The sequence below is a fragment of the Artibeus jamaicensis genome, unplaced genomic scaffold (genome assembly GCF_021234435.1).
Source record: "Artibeus jamaicensis isolate MK-2021 breed Jamaican fruit bat unplaced genomic scaffold, CSHL_Jam_final contig_387, whole genome shotgun sequence".
Taxonomy (NCBI): domain Eukaryota; kingdom Metazoa; phylum Chordata; class Mammalia; order Chiroptera; family Phyllostomidae; genus Artibeus; species Artibeus jamaicensis.
In genome coordinates this window covers 1512599-1534715 of record NW_026521812.1, presented here as the reverse complement: position 1 = coordinate 1534715, position 22117 = coordinate 1512599, and the positions used below count along the sequence as shown (strand labels likewise).

At 37.3% G+C, this 22117-nt stretch overlaps 1 protein-coding gene across 1 annotated transcript in view; it reads left to right on the top strand.

Moving 5' to 3' along the window:
• PEX7 (peroxisomal biogenesis factor 7) overlaps positions 1 to 22117 on the top strand; it is a 68482-nt gene that overhangs the window by 31992 nt on the left and 14373 nt on the right. Inside the window, exon 9 of the mRNA XM_037148819.2 lies at positions 12273 to 12372. Coding sequence (XP_037004714.1) covers positions 12273 to 12372 — 100 coding nt within the window. The remainder of the gene's footprint in view (positions 1 to 12272; positions 12373 to 22117) is intronic.

Below are 22117 nucleotides of genomic sequence, written 5' to 3'. Positions count from 1 at the left end.
CCTTCTTTTTTTCATTCACGTGTATGTTCCTTAAACTTTGTACTTAGTACCATATTACATAAACCTATGTTCTTGATGTTTGCAATTTATTTTTAAAGAATTCAGCAAAAATATTATTTTATGTGTATATGTGTAGAGAGAAAAGGGTAAAGGAAATGTGGCAAAGTTCTAACAATTGGTAAATCTAGATGAAGAGTATATGGGTGTTCATCGTATCATTCTTTGGATTTTTCTGTGGGTTAGTAATTTTCAAAATAGAAACATTTGAGGAAAAAAAGTAAGCTGTATTTGCTCTATAAGACACTGAAAACATTTCTGATACCTTCTAATACATGTAATATTTAATATATTGTTTAATTATAAAGTAAGATAAATAGCTGTGTTATATTGCATAAGCAGGAAAATGGTCTTTAATCGGATTGTAGTAAATGTAGAATCTTATCCAAGCAGCAGATACAGAAATACCTTTTATCATTGTCACATTTACTCTTGTGGGATTTGCCTTTATATAGTGTCTTAACTTCGGCGTGGTTGATGGACTTTTTTGATCCTTATGTTTATTAGCACAGAGATTTACATGAGCAGATACTTCTCTTTCTTCTCCCATCCCATAAAAAAAGGTCAGGCAAAGTAAACAGATAGTATAGCTGAATATGTACTCTGTCTTAAACCTTTCATTTCAACTTTACCTAGTCCCCCTACCTACAAAAAAAAGGTCAGTCAAAGTAAATAGATAAGAAATGTGGCTGAAGGTGAGTTCATATGCAGCTTCAAACGATCATTTTACCTCATCTTTTAAGATAGTTATTTTTTTAATTCCTTTACATTTGTTTGTCAAATGACAAGAAATTGTGTGGCTAATGATATGATACTAATGAATATTTGCAGGAACTATGAATTTTTAAAATGGATAAAGATTGATTTAATGTTCTGTGTCTTTCAGATATCTAAGATATAAATATCTTTGTAACTCTTATCACATTTTTTTTTTGCTTTGTGGCAGGGGTTCACCAGACTTTACCAGTGATATTATGAAAACATCTTTTTTTTAAAGATTATTTAAATTTTTTAGCGAGAGGGAGAGGGAAGAAAACAGAGAGAGAGAAACATTGATAGATTGCAAGACCCCAAACGGGGACCTGACGCCCAACCCAGGCATGTTGCACAGACAGGGAATTGAACTGGTGATCTTTTGGTTCCACATCTGTCAGGGCTGTGAAAGCATCTTAACATAGTTGTCTTCAGTTTTCTTTTTAAGAATGAGAATATTTTCATTCACGTATTTGTTTAAATCTCATAGGGATATTTTAGTACTGAATATTTGTTGTGTTAATGAAGCACATTGCCTGATTACCAAGGGTAGGACTTATCTGTTTCACTATTTTGTCCTCAGCATCTGGGATGTGGATGTTCAAAATACGTTTTTTATAAATGTAAGTGAATTTAAATTATATAAAAATTATGGTACCCTTTGGCCACTGACTGTAAGCATGAAAATGATTATATTTTAATATGGTTTTCACTTTGTGTTTAAAGTAGTCATTAATAAAACCGAATTTAAAGTGGAAAGTCCTGTTGGGATAAGAAAATTTGCTGTTCTGTTGTTTAAGTCAGTACTGACTAGACAGCAACATTTTACAATTTAACAAATTTGGAACCATTGTATTGGTATCATGATTGTTAACTAAAGTTACAGATAGATATGTTTTTCTACAACTAATGTAATATGTGATTTGCTGATAAATCTCTATGAACTTCATATACCTAAATAAGATATTTGTATCTATGAGGCAGTAACCCCTAAGTTTGTTAATATATTGTTTTTTTATCAGTGTTTCAAAAGTTTTTCCATCTGACTTGTTTAAATTAGAAAATTCTTGTGATGATTATTGTCATACTGGAAAGATCTTCTGATGAAGTGAAGCATAATTTTGGAGATTAAATGCCTGGTGAAAAATGAAAATAATTTTCTATAAAATGAAACATCATACATTAATTAGAAAGAAACTTGTAAGACTTTTGATTTTAAGTACCTTGGTTTATAACTGCAGAGCACTTTCAGAATTATTTAGTACTAACAGTGTTCTTTAAGAATCAAACCATATCTGTATCTAATTCACAACCTAATGCAAGCACGTGAAGAAATAGATCTAAGAGGAGTGAGGAATGTTAATAAGCCTTAGGTTAATGCAGTGTAAGTCTTTGAACTTTGAATTGTGCTGATTAGCCCCAACAGAAAATTTATGGAGTTTGTCAGTTAATTTGCATTATAATTTTTTAAAAAATTCTGTCGCACACTTTCAATAAGGCAACTGGATTTTGTTGTATATATTTTCTAATGTAGCTATTGCTTTGTCTCATCTTCCATAGTAGGAAGTAAAAAGATAATATCTAAAAATTAATGTAATCAATGAATTCTCAGAGCATATTATTTAGAAATATGCGTAAAAGAATCAGAAGGAACAGCTAAAAGGCATTAAAGTGACTGCCTCTGAGGTGAAAGGTGGGGCGTGCAGCTCAGAGCTGCTGCTCCTGGTCACACGGGTGAGGCTCGTAGAGTCAGTGGGCTCAGGTCTGCATTACAGTCTTCAAGAAGCAGAACCTCAGTGTGGCCCCTCTCCTGGTTCCTTGCACACATAGTGAACCTGTCTATTTAGATCAACTGGGCCTGTCAGTTGTTAGCAGTTTACTCTGCACCCTGGGATCAGGGATGAATAATTCACCATTAAGGTCTGTCCCTAACCCATCCTAGATTATGACAACACTAAATAAATATTCTAATATTGAATTCTTCAAGATTTAACCTAATGGAATGAGCCATACAGAGAGTAAAAACAATAATCATTCATCTATTTTCATCTGAAATAAAATTCAGCAGAGTCCTTTATCTTTCTCCACTGCATCATTTTGGACGTGTGTGCATGCACACATGCCTGTGAAACAAAAACCATCTTGAGCAAGCTTCAATGAAGAAGGGAAAATGTTTCTCAGGATACGCATGGGCTTCCTCTGCCCCAGGCCAGCTATGCGCAGCTCCTGAAGAAGGTACTGAAAGGGCTTTTACTCTAAGCTCCTGCGCCATCTTGCCTCCTTTTCCTGCAGACTGATTTTCTTTATTTCTCCCCAAGCTTTCATGCTCAGAAAGTGAGCAGACTGACTTAGTTTGCCCAGTGTCTGTTTTTTTTCCCCCACCTTTGTCATGGCTGTCTTCACCCCCTGTGTATCCGTGCTCTGATGAGGAGAAAGTTATTGAATGAGAGGTCCTTGTGTGCTGTTGCCAAGGTTCCACAACCTGACAGCCCAAGTGGGTTTATTAGCAAATGCTCAGCTGCAGAGTTGAGGACATTAAATTTGTCATGGTGGCATCGCTAGTCAAGACCAAGGCACAGTCAGGTGGCTTCTGTAAGTTTAATGTTCTTTAACATTTAGGTGTGGAATGAAATTCTACTGCAACCTCATCTGATCCTATTATCATCTGAACTTCTGTGAAGCGATCTTTTGCTTTAGGTAGCTATGTTCTGGTGCCAGTTATAGTTCAGAGGTACATAGACTGCTTTCATCCCTGAGATAATGATACTATTTCATGAGTAGCGTTCTTACCATTTTATTTTCTAATCAGGAATTTGTTTGAAACCTTATTGCAAAATCATTTCATGTTTCTTCTTTTTGTGCCAGTAAGCAGTGTGGGAGTTTTTCTTTTTTCCTGGTCTTTTTGTTGAGGTGCGACATTCTTCAGAATGCTGTCCTGCCTCCCTGTGGGTCACAGCCACAACTCGCCCAGAACAAGCCTTCCATCAGCTAATGGTTTTCTTTAATTTGTGAGAGTACTCCAGGTTTCCTGTTGTGTGGTTCCTAGACTTAATGTTTATTGTGATGAAGTAGAGTCAGCCCCCCTACAATACTGATCTAATTAAAGTTTTAATTAAAATATTATAAATAAATTGTTTTTCTAGAGAAGCTTAGGTCTAGAATTTTATCATATTTAACCTTGAAAGTTTATCAATATGATATGGTTTCTGGATATTTGCCATTGAGTGTTCCAGAAGTCATCTTTGAAAATTACTTGGTAATTCTTCAAAATTAATCATATTCTTTGTTTAGCAGGCAATTCATGTTTTTCTCTCTTAAACTTTATGTTTGTTATTACCAGTTCCAAAAATGACAACAAAATAACCAGACAACTCTTCCAACTCAATCATGCAAAAAATGAGCATTAGCACTCAATAAATATTTTTGAGTTAGTGAATGAAAGTTTAGCTCTTTACAAAACTTTGCTTGTCTACAACTTCTATTTTTAATCCCCTTCAAAAGCAATACAGATGATACAATATTAAGCTCATGATTCCTTATGTTCTACTCAGAGGGGATTTACTTTTAAAGGATGGGGATCTCTGAGGTTAAAAAAGAGCTGATCAGTTGAGTGCCACCTAAGTTACGAGAAGGTAGCAAAGTAGATGAGAGGATGCAGTTAAGTGTATATAGAAATATTAGAAAAGAGAAAGGATTATTCTGAACTCTTGTCACAGGGCAGCAGATTTATTCTACTCATAATTTCCTTTGGGTATTGGTTTTGAATGTAAGTTGGCAGACTAATGGAATCTTGGCTTGGACTTTGGCTTCTGGAATTTTCTATGTAGTTCGAGGAGTGTAGGGGAGGCCTGACTTGGTCCAGGTCCATTTGAACTTTCAGGTTGTTAGTCAGAACTACCTGAGGATTCCCAGATCCTGCCAGTCTATATTCCAGATTCCCTCGCATGGCCCGGGTCTAGAGGAAAAGTGAATGGCAGCATCTTTCAGTAGAAGTACTGGATATGATGCCAGGAGAATCTATGCTATGGGGCTGCCATTTATTAGCTGTGTCACCATGGATTGCTTAATTTCTTTGAGCATATTCTCCTCATCTCTGAAATAAGAATGGTTACAGTAGCCCCCCCCTCAACCAATGGGGATACATTCAAAGACCCCCAGTAGGTGTGTGAAACTGCATTTAGTACCAAACCCTATATTTAACTATGTTCTTTTTGGCATATCAGAATTGTCAGAAGCATTACTACCGTCGCACTTTGGGGCCATTTTTAAGTAAAGTAAGGGTTATTTACATACAAGCAATTACAGTATAGCGGCAGTTGATCTGATAACCCAGAGGGCTACTCAGGTGACTCATGGACAGGGAGCATATACTGTGTGGGTACACGGGGCAGAAGGGCAAGTCATGTCCTGAGTGGGACGGAGTGAGGGCCGTGTGAGATTTCATTATGCTACTCAGAGGGTGTACAATTTAAAAACATATGAATTGTTTACTTCTGGTGTTTTTCATATAATATTTTCTGACCATTGATGCTTGCAGGTAACTGAAACCGCTGAAAGCAAAACTGCAGATAAGTGTGGACTGCTATATACCCTTTTTATGTACCTTGAAAATTTTTCGTGCAGATCAAAAGCAGTATAAGATAACAAGAAAGACTATGCAAACTGTCCGGGGCTTTCTTGCTAAAGATGGCTTGGGTGAAGTGAGAACCTCAGTTTTGGAGGGAAGCTGGAGCTAACTAACACTGATACTGTTCTGTTGTTTGTTTACAGCCTTTTATCCTAGTCTGTGAAGTTAATCAAATTATATGAAATAATAGTCTTTTCCTTTGAAAATATTTGCCTATCTTTTGCTTCTAATGCCTTTTTTTTTCCTGGAGTCTTACCTTCACTAGTGGTCAGAGCCACAGTGTAGTAATAAATCCTTACCAGCTTAACAACTGTCTGGATCAGTGGTTCTGAAAGTGTGGCCCTAGGACCAGCAACATGAGCATCACTTGGGAACTTGTTTCTAAAATGAGTTATTGAGCCCTGACTGGCAGGGCTCAGTTGGTTAAGCATCATCCCTCAAAGCAAAAAGTTGCTGGTTCAATTTCCAGTCAGGGCACATGCCTGGGTTGCAGGCCTGGTCCCCAGTTGGGGCCCAGGTGAGAGGCAACCGACCAGTGTTTCTCTTCCTCTTTCTCCCTCCCCTCCTCTCTCTCTAAAAATAAATAAAATCTTTAATAAAATAAAAGAATTGAAAAAATAAAATAAGTTCTACAGCCACTCTCCAGACATCTGTATTCATGTTTAGCAAGCTCTCCAGTGATTTCTGATGCAAACTTAAAGTGTGAAAACTGCTGGTCTACGTCAGTGATTCTCAATAATGGGTAGTGCCTTCCACCCAGGTCAGAGGTCCTCAACCTTGGCTGCACATTACGGTCACCCAGAGAATGTTTGCACCTCCCAATTTCCACCACATACTCCAGGCCAGTCAGAATTTCTTGGGGAGCACTCACGCACTCAGTAACCTTTCAAGTTTCTCAGTTGACTCCAGTGTAGTCGCGGCCGAGAAGCCCCGCCTGTTTTCCTCCTGTCCTTCCTGAAATTACTGTTGCTGCTAATGGGAAACTATGTAACCTGTACGTATGTTGATAGAAGGTTGAGAAGTACTGCTTTAAATAGTGTTCCAAAACCTAGATGGTTGAGTGCCAACAATTCCTAGGAAAAGATTTTTGAATTCCATATTGACCTACTAAGGTGAAATTTTTAGGAAAAAATTTCTCAGCAAAGTTGAGGAATGTGTATTTTCTGAATATCTAATGTAATGAGCTTTGGTTCACCAAGGGAACCATATCTGTATAGGTGATTTAAAAGTTACCTTACTTGTGAGGTTGGCCGTTGTTATTTGTTTATCTTGTCCTTAACATATTTATTTATTTTTTGTTCACTCACTCATTCATGAAACATTCTTGGAGTGTCAGATAGTTTTATACATGCAAGGGATACAAAGAAAAATAGAATACTATACTATCTCTAAATTTAAGGAACTTAGTGGGTTTTAGAGGAAAATAGATAAATAAATAAGTAAATATTAAATAAATAAACTCATGGAAGTACTATGATAGAAGCCAGAAACCTGGGAGTCATTCTTGGTATTTTCTGTTCCATTAATTATCCTGGTTTCTTTTGTCCTATTAATTTTTCTGCCTAAATAGATCTCTAACCCTTTCTTCATTATCACTGATATCTCCTAAAACCCAAGCTGCTGTCATCTCCTTTTTGGCCACTGGTGTCCCCGTACCCACTCTCGAGCCCTCAAGTCCATTCTCCTCTCGGTGGTCAGAGATACCTTTAAAAGGCAAAGCTGACCCGACTACTGGAGCTATACCATATGGGAACTCTCTGTACTATCCTCACAGTTTTTCTGCAAATTTGAAAGTATTCTGAAATAAGAAAAAGGTTATTTAAAAAATGTGTTAAGTAGGCAAAACTGAGTGTATAAACCTGCTTAAAACCCTCACCGTTGTGAATGTGTATGTGTGTTTACACTTAGAAGAAAAATTCCAAATTCTTCACGTGGCCCGTAAGACCTGTGTGATCGGGTCCTGCCGGCCTTGTGCAGCGCCCTCCCCTGCCCCCCGCCCCAGTCTCATGGGCCCTCTCTGTCACACACCAGGCAGGTCCTGGCTGACGAGGCAAAGGCTGCTGCTGGCTTTGCTCTCCACCTGGCCGACTCCTCAACCTTCGATTTCAGCTCAGTGCCACTTCCTCAGGATGACATTCTGACATCATTCTGTGCTGTCTTTTGGGGCACTTGTCAGTTGCAATTACATTTTTATTTTTGTGGTTTTTTAAAAAATGTTCATCTATCCCACCAAACTAGGAGCTGCAGAAAGGCTGTGTCTCTTGCTTCTGGTGCTTATCACAATACCTGGCACATTTCAGGACTCAAAAATTGTTGAATGAATAAGTAATTAAATGAGGAGAAAAGTTGTTGTGACATTATTTGCTCATCACTAGAGAATGCTACATACCCAAGTAATGCAAATAGAATTATAATGTTGCAATTTGCCTAAAATTTTAAAAGCACAGCTAAAATTATGTATATGTAAGGCATTGAAAGTAACCACAACTTTTTTTCATCTTCTTATACTTAAGAGACATTCATAAAGGATTACTGAAAAACTCAGAAGTTGAGAGCAGGAAAGGAAAAGGAAGAACTTAGAAAAATATCTTAAACCTTCTACTGAATTCATCTGTTGGCTAAATTTTACCAGTGTTAATATAGACATTTCAAATTTCATTTTAGTCAAGTAAAAAATGGTAATTTTTAGCTTATTTTTGAAATAGTTTTGAAGTTTTATTTTACACAGTGGTGCAGCTTGCATTGCTAAAGAATTGTGAGTCAGAAGGCAAAAAAGCAAAAAGGGATTCACTTAAGGCATCGCACTGCGATGAACTTTTCTCTCTCTCCCTCTCTCCATTTAAATGAAAAATGTTCCTACAATTTTATAATATTTTTAATTACTGGAAGCCTGTCCAGTATATTTACTTCCCATGATAGAACTTAGATTGTCAGTGATTCATCAGCAAAGAGACAAAAAGGCACCAAGTAGTATATGTGCTGGATGAAAAAACCATTTCACTTAAAAATAATGTTCCTCATTTGAGTACTTAATGACAATGTAGCCTGACTTCCCCCAATAAAAAAGAGCTCATTTTCCTTGTGTGACAGGTGTAGGAAGGCCCTCAGATATGTAGAATTTATGGGATCTTTGAGTCCAGAGGAAGGTTGCAGAGAGAGGCCTTGCTAGTTCCCCGGTGGCAAATGGGCAGAAACCTGGGGAAGTGCTCACGTTCCTCCTGCCACTTCCTTCTTACAACTCACCCCTTCCTGGTGCAGCTTGAATGGTGATACATAGAAGAATCTGGAGCTGTGCACATCAGACTCTGAGTGATCGTTGCTATTAAAAGTAGAAATGAAGAAAGAAATACATACATTTCTTTTGTAATTAAAAAAGCCATTAGCAATTTAAATATACAGTTTATAGACACATTAACTTTTGATTTTCTCAACTATTTGGCTTATGCAACTTACTGTATTTGAGTCAAATACAGTACATCATACTGTGTGGTTTTAATCCTTGGGTGAGGATTAAAAATATGTATATATATAACAATATATATATAAGCATGTATATAAATGTACATATAAACATATGTATATTTATTGACTTAGAGAGGAAGAAGGGGGGTAGAGAGAGAAAGGGAGACAGAGAGAGAGAGAGAAACATCGATGTGAGAGAAACCTTAATCGGTTGTTCAGCATATGTGTCCTAGGCAGGGATTGAACCCACAACCTGGGTACCGTATTTTTTCAGACTGTAAGATGCACCCCCACCCCTTTGGGAAGAGTAATGGTTGTTAATGCTGCTGTTGAGTTCTGTTTACATTCACATTGGTGAAATATGTTATTTTTGTTATTAAATATTTTACCACATTTTTTTGCTTCAAATTTTGTTTTCCTATTTTCTTCCTCTAAAACCTAGGTGGATCTTATGGTCTGAAAAATACAGTATGTGTCCTGAGCAGAGTTTTACACTGCAGACTGTTAGTGCCCAAGACAATGCTCCAAGTAACTAAGCCACCTGGCCAGGGCTTGACTTGATGTTTTTGATAGGATAGTTTAATTTACTGAAAAATATTTTTAAATTATAAATGTTAATATTCATTTTTTTCTTATTTTACTGGCTCCTGATCCCCACGAGGTTAAGAAAATTGAAAGTTAGATTCTCCCTATTTAGCAAATCCTCTTGGGGCAAAAGCCACCTTTATTATTCCATTTACTGCTTTGGGGTTTAGCTGTCACTTAATTTTTACTTGAGTGTACTACTTCCCTTATGCTTTTAGGAAGTTTTGTGGTAGTTGTTTGTTTTCACAGTTTATCTAGCAAGTTCAGTTATTTCCAGGAAGAATGTGGTCGTGGTACCTAGTCAGCCACTCTGCTGGAAATCAATCTCATAATTTTTGCACATAATATACACGTTGTATGTGACATAATTGGTCAGAGTCATGAAATGGTAAAATTCCTAGTAGTTGCTTGTATGCCATTCACTAGATGAACCTTCCCTTCACCAAATAGTATCCTTAGAGTTTTAGCATGCATTTTATTTGATGAATTCTTTGCAAACTGCAAATAAGTATTGATAGCTTTTCTCCCGTTAAAGTTACGATGGTGCGACTACAGCGTGGAACTGTGTGGGGCCCTGTCTGCCCCCCAAGCTATGTATCAGAGCAAATTTCAATGGACTTTTTGAATACAGTGTCTGCCCTTCTGTGTGTGTGACTTCCCTTAGCACGCTTTCCAACTAAAATCGGATGGTTTCACGCCACGTTTCTCCTGTCCTGCCTTCAGTGCAGCCCTGTCCTTCACTGGCTCAAATAAGACAGTAACAACGAAACTGCCTTCCAGGTACTGGTCAGGAGGGTAGAAATGAATCCTTGTTGTTTTTTATCACCCTTAAATAGTTCTGAAGGAAGCCATTTTTTATGGTTTATCTAAAGAGCATTTAGCCTATTCATTTTACCAAAATAAAATCGAACTCCCAAATGAAGTCAGAGAGTCAAATACCTGGGTTAAATTGGGCTTCCCATAGAATGACCCTACCAAACTGTTCTTCATGAATAGTGGCCCATGAAACAGTATCTTCGTTTTTCTGTAAGAAATATTCAGAATATTCTCCATACATAAGCACTGGGTTTCTTCTCTGTGAACTCCAAAGGGTAAGTGTCCTCCTGAGATTTCCGAGAGGATTTTGGTTGTAGACACTGAATTTGGGACCCAATTGCATCTCCCTTTTTCCTTTGGCAACTGGGAAACTTAGCATCTTTTTTTTTTCTCAATAATTTTATTTAGTTATTTTTCAAGTACAGGTTTTGAAACAGCATCTTGAGAGGCCCTCCCCTGTGAAGCGTATACAACTTTATGGAATATAATTTTGTTTATAAAAGTTACAGGTTTAAATTTACTCTCCTATCCTTACTATTTCTTTAACTTATTTTTCCCTGTTAAAATATTTTAAAAAGCATTTTGAATATTTTTGGAACATAGTGGGTATATACAAGATCATTTGATTATTATTTCAGATATTGCAAATCAGTATATAACCATGTTTTAGAAATGAAATTACACAATTACATATTTACTTTTGTTTATATAAACATTATCAAGATCTAGAAAATCAGATTGCAGTACAATTCACTGTCTCTGGACCCGAAGGAACAAATGTGCAGAGACAGTGGAGACTACTGTTAATGGTTTCTGAAGACTGCAGCATGTTCCCTCCCTGGTTTGAACAGGCCGGTTTTCAAAAGTCAAATCACTCTCCTTAAGTATTTTGTAGATTTCAGTAAGCTGATAAATGAGCTGTTTATTCATTGTCTGTCTGGTACCACACAATAGATTGTCCGTAGCAACAATCCTTTTCAGACTTAATAAGACCAGCTCTGTGTTTATCAGGAAAATAATACCGCCAGGTTAAACAAACTGACTGTTGGTTTTGTGTATTTACTCTCTTCCAAAGAGACCTGCCAGACCTTCAGTGTGTTCCATGCTGTGCATCATTAGGGAGGCTGCATCGGAGTGGGACTCTGTGATTCTGAATGTGCCACTTTTATGATGTGTTTGGAATAAGAGAGATAATGAGTGTATAAAGCTTTACAAATATAAAGCTTTATGTTGTGTATTGAAAACAGGGCCAAGCTTTTCTCTGAACAGTAGAAATCAGATATATTATGGTAAATATTACCACTCCTTGTCTATGGAGGATAAATAGAACACTTACTTTTAGCCCAGGAAAACACATTTTAGTTTTCTTGATTGTAGAAATTACATTGACATAGAATCTACAAGAAAGGTTGTGCCTCAAAAAAAAAAAAAGAAAAAAGAGATAGTTTCAGAATTAGAGCTATTTTCATAAGAGAACAGATACTTTAAAAGAATTTGAATTGCTGTTGAAATGTAAATTAAACCTAGGATCTTTTCACGTCAGTCGTTGAGAAATGAAGTAGTATTTAAAATCATGAAATGTTAGAGTGCCTGTATTTCAATATCCTTATTTTACAGCCATGAATGCTTTTAGAAGTTGCTGTAAAAGCCTACTGTCTCTCATCTAAAATGTCCTTGTGCCATATTTTAAAAAAGTTAAGTGAAAGTGAAGTTTCACCCTAGAAGGTATACTAATGGCAATATAATAATTATTTGCAAGGGAAAATTGATTACTAATTTCATTTTTATAATAGTATGTAGTATATTTTTCTTTATTAGATTGTTGAATGTAGATCAGTAATGAGACTTTGCATTTGTGAAATGGTTGCACCTATTTTGATAAAACCTTTGCTATGTTAAATATCTACTTTTTGTCAAGTAAAATTTTTGGTAGTTTTAGCACTTACATTACTTTTTTTGTTTATATTCACAGATTCTGGAACTTCTCAAAGCCTGACCCTCTCCTTGAAGTAGTGGACCATCATACAGAGTTTACTTGTGGTTTAGATTTAAGTCTTCATAGTCCTACTCAGGTAATGGCTGGGATCCCCTGATGTTTTTTCTCCCCATGTAGTTCACAAAAGCTCTCTGTGTGGCACGTGTTGCTTTTATGAACAAAATTATTGCCTTAGGGAGGGGCAGAGTACATTTCCTTGATCATCCTGATCTCTTTTGCTGTAAAACTTGAGCATTGAAAATACTAGGGAAGGAGAGTTATCCAGAAACTTGGCATAACTTCTCTCCTCTTGAAAGACTGACTTTTCTGAGAGAAGAAGGAATCTTCCCCAGAGGTATTGTGCCTCACATCCTGAAGGCTTTGAGTGGACCTCCCCCAGTGGAGAGGGTGACAAGAGAAGGATGGAATGGGGAACTATTGTCCCCAGAGGTTGGTGGGAGTCAGGAGTGTATGGTCCTTGACTCAGCTGTCCCACAAGCAGTTGAGATGATAGGCAAGTCACTTCTCTGTCAGGACGGTTCCCCTCATCTCCACATCCCATGTTGAAAGAGAGGCTTCAGGTGGGGAACGACGGAGGGGAGAGTGCCTACTGTTTTAATTAATACCCTTTATATTTCCCACTTTTTGTTCTCTTGAGGACTGGAGGGTTTATATTTTTAGGTTTTTTTCTTAAGCTCTTTCAGTTTTGGAAACTCAAGCCAGATAACAGACCATATGAAAACACTAACATATCAGTGAAATAGTATAATATATGGGAATTCTAGAGTATGACTAGGAAATTATACTTCTATGACAAATTTTAGAAATTAGACAAAAAGCAAATCCCATTTCTTGTTACTGTATTCTTTAAATGAATACATATATTTTTTTAATTTTAGGATTTTAAGACATAATTCTGAGTCTACAATATTCTCAGTAGACATTAGAATAGTCTTATTTCCATTAGAATAATGATTTTAAAATGACAATGGCAACTAAGGAGAGAAGACACTAAAAGAGTGATGGATGAAATGGCATTGTCTTTCATGTAAATGCAGTGAGCTTTAAATGAACTAGTTTCTTTTCTGAGAAATAAATCCATTATAGATGATTTTTAATAAAATATTCATATCTGTTTGCTCTCCTATTAAAAAATGAAGCTGTACCTATGGAAACACGACAATAGCAAACAAAGAATCCTAAATAAGTGTTTTCCTCTCGTGTGTTTCTGTGACCTACACTCCACGAATCCCAGGCAGTGGCCTGAGGCAGCCACAGGCCTCCGCGGCTTCCTCCGTCACGGCAGCTCCCCACCCAGGTCTGGGAAGCGCCAGGTGTTTTCTAAATCCTCCATGCCTAGACCACCTGTTAAAAGTAATTTTGTTTTCAGAGGATGTATTAATTAGATTTTATGCATCTTAGATAATGAGAGAATTTAGTACAAGGTCTTATATTTTGTGTGTATTCTGGTGACTGCCACCCATCTCTTCCAGTTCAGCGAACAAGTTCAGTTTGTATTAAGGACACAGTTGCTGTTGAGGGCCAGTAGGAGTGGAGAAGCAGGGATCTGTCAACGCTAAATAAGCAGCAGGTTCAACGGCATAACGTGCAGTTCAAGTGTGCCAGAAGTCTCTACCCATTAATACATAGTGGGACAGAATCCTGGGAGTAGGAGGGGCTTTAGAAACAAGGCCACTCCCTCTCTTTCATGTAGGCTTTCCAAAGATATTTTCATGTGCCAGACCTTGTGCTAGGTACTAGGGATTCGGTGGGTAACGAAGATTAACATGGGCCCTGCCCTCATAAAGCATTTAGTCCACTGTTATATCAAATAATCTCATGAATGAATGTAAATGACAGTGTGACTTGCCTACGAGGGAGAAGTAGGTTGTTCCTCAAGAGTTCCTAGTCAGGATAGATAGTTGACCTACTGAAGAAATTTGTGAGCAAGTGAGGACCATCTGTGGTCTGATGAGTAGGCGTGGACTCTGAAGAGACAGGAGGAGGACAGGTGGTAAACAGGCAAAAAGCAGCGGTTTGTGACAGACCCTGTGACGGGAGGGAACGTGGATAGTGCTGGAAAATGGAAGAAACTCTCTTTCTTATTTGTGCTATATTATTCAACATTAGAATTTAAGAAAATATATTTGTTGACTTGTCATATTTAAAAAAAATGGAGTGTTGAGATTATTGACTAGGTTTTAGGTTTGTTTCAATGTTTGTCAGTTTTTCTATATATACTTTTGCTACGTGTTCTAGGACATACAAATGAAATATTGAAGAGTTTTTATTCTTTGATGCATCTTTTACTATGAATGTATTTTTAACCTTTTCAGAGTTTCATTACCTTGTCACCATTTCTATGAATATTCTTGACATCTGTTGGTTCATTCTTTCATTCTGTCATATTTATCAAATATTTACTTCAGCTGTATAGGAAGAGAAATTACAGTGTAGTGTGATAAATGCTAAAGTAAAAGGAAACAAATGATGCTTTGGGGAAGTAGACATACACTGATTCATATGTGATATACATACTATTATTTATAAATATTTGTCAGATGCCTACTAAGTGTTGGGTATTGTTTTAAGTACTAAGAAAAAAGTAGCCAACAAAACAGACTGCATTCCTGATCTCATGGAGCCTGCATATTGTGGGAGGAATCAGATGATAAACAAGTAAGCAAACAAGGTGATTTCTTATACCAGTAAATACTGTTGAGAATTGGAGCAATTTTATAGAAAAGATAGCAGAGCGGGTATTTTTGCTTGAATGGTATGGGCAAGGCTCTTGCAGGAAGTGAAATTTGAGCTGAAAAACAATAATGATATAGAACCAGCCACCCAAAAATCTAAGGGAAGAAGGTTTTTTGCAGAGGAAACAACAAATGCCAAGCTTGGGGGATGAACCTTCACTTCTGGCCTGTGTCTTTTTTATGCTGTTACAGTAACCAGTGAGTTTTTTGAGTATCCTAATAACCAGTGTTTCGAACTCTGCATCTGACAGGTTGCTCATCTTCATTTCGTTTAGTTCTTTTTCTGGAGTTTTGTTCTGTCCTTCCATTTGGACCATATTTCTTTGTCTTTTCCATTTGGCAGCCAGCCTGTGTTTGTTTCTGTGTATTAGATAGAGCTGCTTTGACTCCCTGTCTAGTAGCATGGCCTACTAATAAAGCTCACCTGTGAGTTGTATGGGGCAGAGTCTTAAGTAAGCACCAGGGTGGAACAACCCATGTCACCACTCTGTGGCTCTGTGTGGGGAAGGTCTCAGAGAGGGGATAGTGCTGCCACCTGCTCTCTGGAGATTTGCCTGGGAGGAAGCTCTCTCCTGTGTTCATCCTGTTGCCAGCTCACTTCACTTTCTCCCTATATGACACTGGTGCCCTTCCAGCTGTTGGCCTGGTGATTCCCTCTGAATCCCAGAGGGAGCGGGTCTGCATAAGTCCTAAGACCATTGCACGCCCTTTAAGAGGAGTCTCCTGAGAGTCCTGCAGTTTCTTCTGCTATCCCAGTGCCCACTGATTTTTACAGCCAGAAGTTATGGGGACTTATCTTCCTGGTGCTGAATCCCTTGTCTGGGTGGTCTGGTTTGGGGCTTGGATCCCTAGCTCCCAAGGTATCCCTCCTGATTTTTATCCACCATACGTGAATGTGGAACCACCTGTTCTATGTCTTCCCACCTCTCCACACCTCTCTGCATGTCTCCATGTCTCTGTCCCACCTACTATCTGGATGAATGTGGCTTCTTTAAATCCTTGGTTGTTCGACTTCCATACAGCTTGATTTTCTGATGATTTGCATGATATATATTTTCTAGTCTAGTTGCAATTTTTGCTGTGGTTGTGTGAGGAGGCGAAGTGTGTTTACCCACACCTTTGTCTTGACCAGAAGGCTGTATATCCTTCGTTTATACATTCATCCCTCAATGGATACTTATGAGGGAAGACCAAAAATAACCACAATTATCTGCTGGAAGTGGGCCCCTTGAGGCTTCTCCCTCAAGGTGAGTGTTCTAGGAATCCATCTATATCAGTGTGCCAGCTGGCATTGTTGTGAGAGGCTGTGTTCAGCTTCAGTGAATTTTTTTGAAGAGTCTTTCAACACATTTGCCCATTTCATGATGGGCATTTTACAGGCACACCTGCCTACACTGTGCTGAGTGTTCAGCAGTTTTTGATGAAAAATGGCAGTGACCCCTGTTCCCCACCATCCCTATCACCCTGTCTCACACTGAACATCTTTTTTTGTTTTTCTGGATAAAAAAAGTCCTCAAAGGGAATCATTTTGATGTGGAAGAGGTAAAACAAAAGACAGCAGAAGCACTAAGAGGCATCCAAATTGACAAGTTCAAAACTGTTTTGAGCAGTGGAGGAAAAAGTCTCTATATGTATATTGCACTAAATGGAGAGTACTTTGAAGCTGACTGAAGTTTAAACATGTAAGAATAAGTACACAATTTTTTAAAAATAAATTCAATGGTTTTTTGGTTCCCCCCTTGGAGTTTGATCCATGTCATGGCTATTGTAAATAATGCTAGAGTCAGCATGGGGGTAGATCTGTATTTTCAAATGAGTGTTTTTGATTTCATCACATAAATACTCAGAAGTGGAATTGCTGGATCATACGGTAGTTCTGTTTTTAATTTTTTGAGGCACCTCCATATTGTTTTCCACAGTGGCTGCACCAATTTTCATTCTTACCAACAGTGCACAAGGGTTCACTTTTCTCCACATCCTTGCCATCACTTGTTGTTCCTTGTCTTTTTGATAGTAGCCATTCTAACAGGTGTGAGGTGATATCTTATTGTGATTTTGATTTGCATTTCCCTGATGATTAGTAATATTGAGCATCTTTTAATGTACCTGTTGGCCATCTGTATTTGTTCTTTGGGAAAATGACTTTAAACCTTTGCCCATTTTTTAAATCACAATTTTTGTTTTGTTTTGCTATTGAGTTGTACAAGTTCTCTATGGGTTTTGGATATTAACTCCTAATCAGATACATAATTTGCAAATATTTTCTCAAATTCATACTACTAATAAAGGCCATATAATGCCTAATGATGAAAGACTGAGTTATACTCAATAGTGAAGGACTGAAAGCTTTTTCTCTAAGATCAGGAATAAGACAAGGATGTTTGCTTTCACCACTTCTATTTCACATGGTATTAGAAGGCCTAACCAGGCATTTCATCAAGAAAAAGACATAAAAGATATTTGGGAAAGAAGTAAAATTATCACTGTTCTTAGATGTATAATCTTGTATGTGGAAAGTTCTAATTTTAACCATTTTAATAACTATAGTAAATGGTCTAAAACATCCACATTAAAAGACATTAAAAGTAACACATATGTGAGACTTTGAGAAACTCACTAAGTCAAGATTTTGTGACCTTTTGGACAGAGGATTTGAAGAAGAGGTTTTCTAACTCCAAATCCTAGGATTCAGTTACTTTGTGTGATGAGTTTGTATTACGCTTCTTCTATAAATTTAAAAGGTTTTTTTCCTCCATTTTATTTATATTTTCTTTTAGACTTTAAACTTTCTTTTTCTTCTAAGATGGTGATTTTAGTCAGTATTTTTCACATACTTAACATTGACACATTTTAACACAAACATTTGTATTGTTTATAGTAATAATTTATGTTTTTACCAAGAAACATTAAACTTCTTTCTAGGGGAGATAAGATCAAGTTCTTGTAGCACCTCTTTCTTTTTCTCTCTCATTTATTTTGTTATTTATTGCTATATAATAAACTCACGTACAAGTGAGTGGCTTAAACAATAATTTCCTTTACCCACAATTCTGTGAGTCAGTATTTGGGCTGGACTAAGCTGAGCAGTTCTTCTCTTGTTCTCGCCCGGAGTCACTCTTGTGGCACCTGTCATCTGGTGGCTTAACCAGAGCTGGGTGGCCTAAGATGGCCTCACTCACGTGTCCTAGGGTATAGTTGTCTTCTGAGCCATGTGTCCCCAGATGAGCCCGGGCTTCTTCACTTAGCTCTTGTAGATTTCCAAGAGGGTGAGAGTAAAAGCTACAAGGTATTTTCAGGGGTAGACTTGGAAGTCACACACATCCTTTCTGTTGCAAAGCAAGTCACAAGCCAGTCAAATTCCAAGAGTGAGAAAGAGACTCCATGTGGCTATTTAAATTTTACCAAATTAATTTTTGTTCGTCTGGTTAATAGTTTAATTTACTTTTAAGATATTTATCCTTTACTCTCACAGTATGTGGTCAAGTTTACTGAAGCATGTTAATTTTTTTCACTCTTTGTTCATACTTTATTTATTCCCTTAAAAAGTATCTGTGCCTTGCCTTTTAGAAAGTAAGGACCATTCATTCTGCTTTCAGAAATATGTTGTCTCTTGTGGTGATCTGAACAGCTATAGGACTTTGCTGACATTACTGTAGAGCTTCTGTGTCTTAATGTAGTATCTGTCTTAAAGGAGATTTATCTGAGTTCTTGTATTTGTAATTCTTTTTTTTTTTCCTAGCTTCTCCCTTCTTAGAGATCTGAAAGATGAGATCTAAAGCATTCTTAAATTACACCTCCTTTCTTCTTGACTGAATGTAAGATCTTGTCTTTAAAGGTTTAAAACTTGACAAATAAGTGTCTGGGGTCATTCTGTAAGAATAATTGCAGAGAAATTCTCTTTGCCCTCACTTGTTAACCAGGCTGAAGTCATCTTTCAGTTCAAAAAAATTCTTCTTTGATTTATTTTCCCTCTGATCATGATTTGTACAGTTCTGGCGCTTTCCCTTTTCTCTTTTATCCTTATTATTTCTAAATTGGATGCCCTTTTTCCATTTTTTAGGTTTATGATTCTAGACCTGTAACATACCCATTTGTATAATTGGGATTTCCTGTATTCATGTATTTTTAGAATTCTTGACTCTCTGCTCTTCAGTCACAAGTCTGCTCTTTCAGATGCTCACTGATACTCAGTCTAGCATTTATTAACGGGGTACAGGCTTATCTATCGTTACACATTCCTTTTAGGAGATAGTTATTTCTCTTTTAAAGGAGAAATTATTAGCCAATTCCAAGATATCACCTCTCTATGTTTAACAAAATTTATCTTTTTTTCTCATGATGAAACTAGGAAATTACATATAAAAGAAAGACAAAGATCTTACCATTCCAAGCAGAATCTCTGTTATTCCATATTAATGTTTTTTAGTCCTTTTTAAAAACATTGTTTAGCACTCATTGGAAAACGCACAGATTTTAAGTGTACAGCTCAATAAGTTATCAAGAAGTGACCATGTTCGTGTGCCCATCACGCAGATTAAGTTATAGAACACTACCAGCATCCCAGGGGCGCGCTCAGGCTTCCTCCCAAATCTTACCCCCTCCTTGCTCCCCAAAGGTAACTACTCTGTATGTGTGCATATTTGCATAGTCATAGTCACACTACACATAAGAATTTTGTTTCTGGGACTCCTAAAATACTTGCCAAACATAATCTTTAATAAATGAATAACCCAATCTACCCATGCTAGGAATATGTACGTATCTTTATAGTACCCTTAAAATAGGGTAGAAAGAATTCTGTATATTTTTCTGTCGTTTGGTACAAGATGCTTAGATTTAATTCTGATTTAAATAGTTCTTTAGATGTGTTCTTAAAAGTATCTTTGGTTTTGTTGGTGTTTTAGCAAAAGGTATTTGTTACTTAAAATTTAGCTGTTTTGATTCAAATCCCTATGCTCACAATCTTAGATATCAGGTTTAAAGGTTAACAATGGATAAAATATTTTCAATTTCTCAGTATAAGGTTGGAAATTGAGGTTTTAGAAGAGGACTGGCATTCGTGGTAGTCAGAATACCTGTGTCCTGTGCAGTTTTTACCTGCGGTGGTATTTTCTGTATCGTCACACAGGCTTTAGAGTTGGAAAGAACATCTGCCCGAAGCATCCGCTGTCCTCAGGCAGTGGTCTCTATTGTTTCCTCATGGACGCTTTCATAATTGTCTAATATTTACCTTGAAGTTATATAACAAGTGCTTGTTTTTCCCCAGCCGTCAAACATTGCGCAGACCCAGCTCTGTAAGATCTTAGTGTGTCCCTAAGTTGGATGTGTTTGGCCTGTGCCTGCTGCCCTCTGCACTCCATGGACAGCCCTTGCAGTGAGAGCTGCCAGAATTTTGGGTGCCCGAGCCTCTGTTGCCTCTGCCTCTGAGCTCCCATTCCTGAATCACCCACTCTCTTACTCATTTTCCTTTCTCTAGATTATGGAGCATTGCTTCCAAGCAAAAATGTTAACTTGGCACACTATGAACTGCTTTTCAAAGAAACTATATTTGGGCTCTTGATCCTACTCAACTTGCCTTTAAAGTCTTTTTGATTTTCTAGTCCATTCTCCACAGTATCTTTTCTTAGTCTTCTACACTGTCATTAACACTCTGGACATTTGACCTTACCTCCTACTTTACTGTAAAAATAGCCAAGAATGACTATCTTCTTCCATCTCTATTCCCTCAGAATATTTACGTTCTTTCTCTATTTTTCCCATTTCTAGTAGGTTCCTAATTTTCTCACTGGCTTCCTCATCTAGGTCTTTGTTTCCATAATTATCTGCTGGTTTTTACATCTTCAGTTAGTTCCTCTATTTTCAAAGCTCACTTAATGCCATTATCTTATCTCTTTTTTAAGTATATTATATTGATTATGCTATTACAGTTGTCCCATTTTTTTCTCCACTTTATCCCCCTCTGCCCTGTATCCCCATTCCCTCCAGCATCCCCTGCGCTTAGTTCATGTTCTTGAGTCATACATATAAGTTCTCTGACTTCTCCATTTCCTGTACTGTTCTTAACCTCTCCCTGTCTATTTTGTACCTACCAATTATGCTTCTTATTCCCTGTACCTTTTCCCTCTATTCTCCTCCTACCTTCCTCCCCACTGATAACCCTCCACATGATCTCCATTTCTGTGATTCTGTTCCTGTTCTAGTTGTTTGCTTGGTTTTGGTTTTTGTTTTTTTCCAGGTTCAGTTGATAGTTGTGAGTTTGTTGTCATTTTACTGTTCATCGTTTTGATCTTGTTCTTTTTCTTAGATAAGTCTCTTTAACATTCCCTATAATAAGGGCTTGGTGATGATGAACTTCTTTAACTTGACCTTATTTGGGAAGCACTTTATCTGCCCTTCCATTCTAAATGATATAGCTTTGCTGAATAGAGTAATCTAGGCTGTAGGTCCTTGTTTTTCATGACTTTGAATACTTTCTTTCCAGCCCCTTCTTGCCTGTAGGGTTTCTTTTCAGAACTCAGCTGATAGTCTTATGGGAACTCTTTTGTAGGCAACTGTCTCCTTTTCTCTTGCTTCTTTTAAGATTCTTTCCATATCTTTAACCTTGGGTAATTCAAGTATGATTTGTCTTGGTGTGTTTCTCCTTGGATACAACTTCTTTGGGATTCTCTGAGCTGCCTGGACTTGCATGTCTATTTCCTTTGCCAGATCGGGGACTTATTTGAAAAAAATAACGAAGGAGAACTTTCCCGTTATCTTATCTCTTAATCAGTAAATTCTGTTTCTCTCCTATTACTAGACATCTAGAACTTCCCTTGAAATTTTGTTGTCTTCTATTATTAGGGACTGCAACTTCCCCCTTGAAGCTGTCATTTAATTATATTCTAGTGATTCTTGACCCATGAATCTAAATTGATGTCTTGTTTTTCTTCCAGTATTTCTAACTTGGTCAGTCGATTGTATGCTGAGGCCTGACCAGAGACATGGGAAGTCATCCTAGTTTTTTTGTCTAACTGCACCCCTAAGTTCTTTGGACATTGAGTTTATTAATTCTTTCTTACCAGTACCTCTGAAATCTAGCTAGCTCCA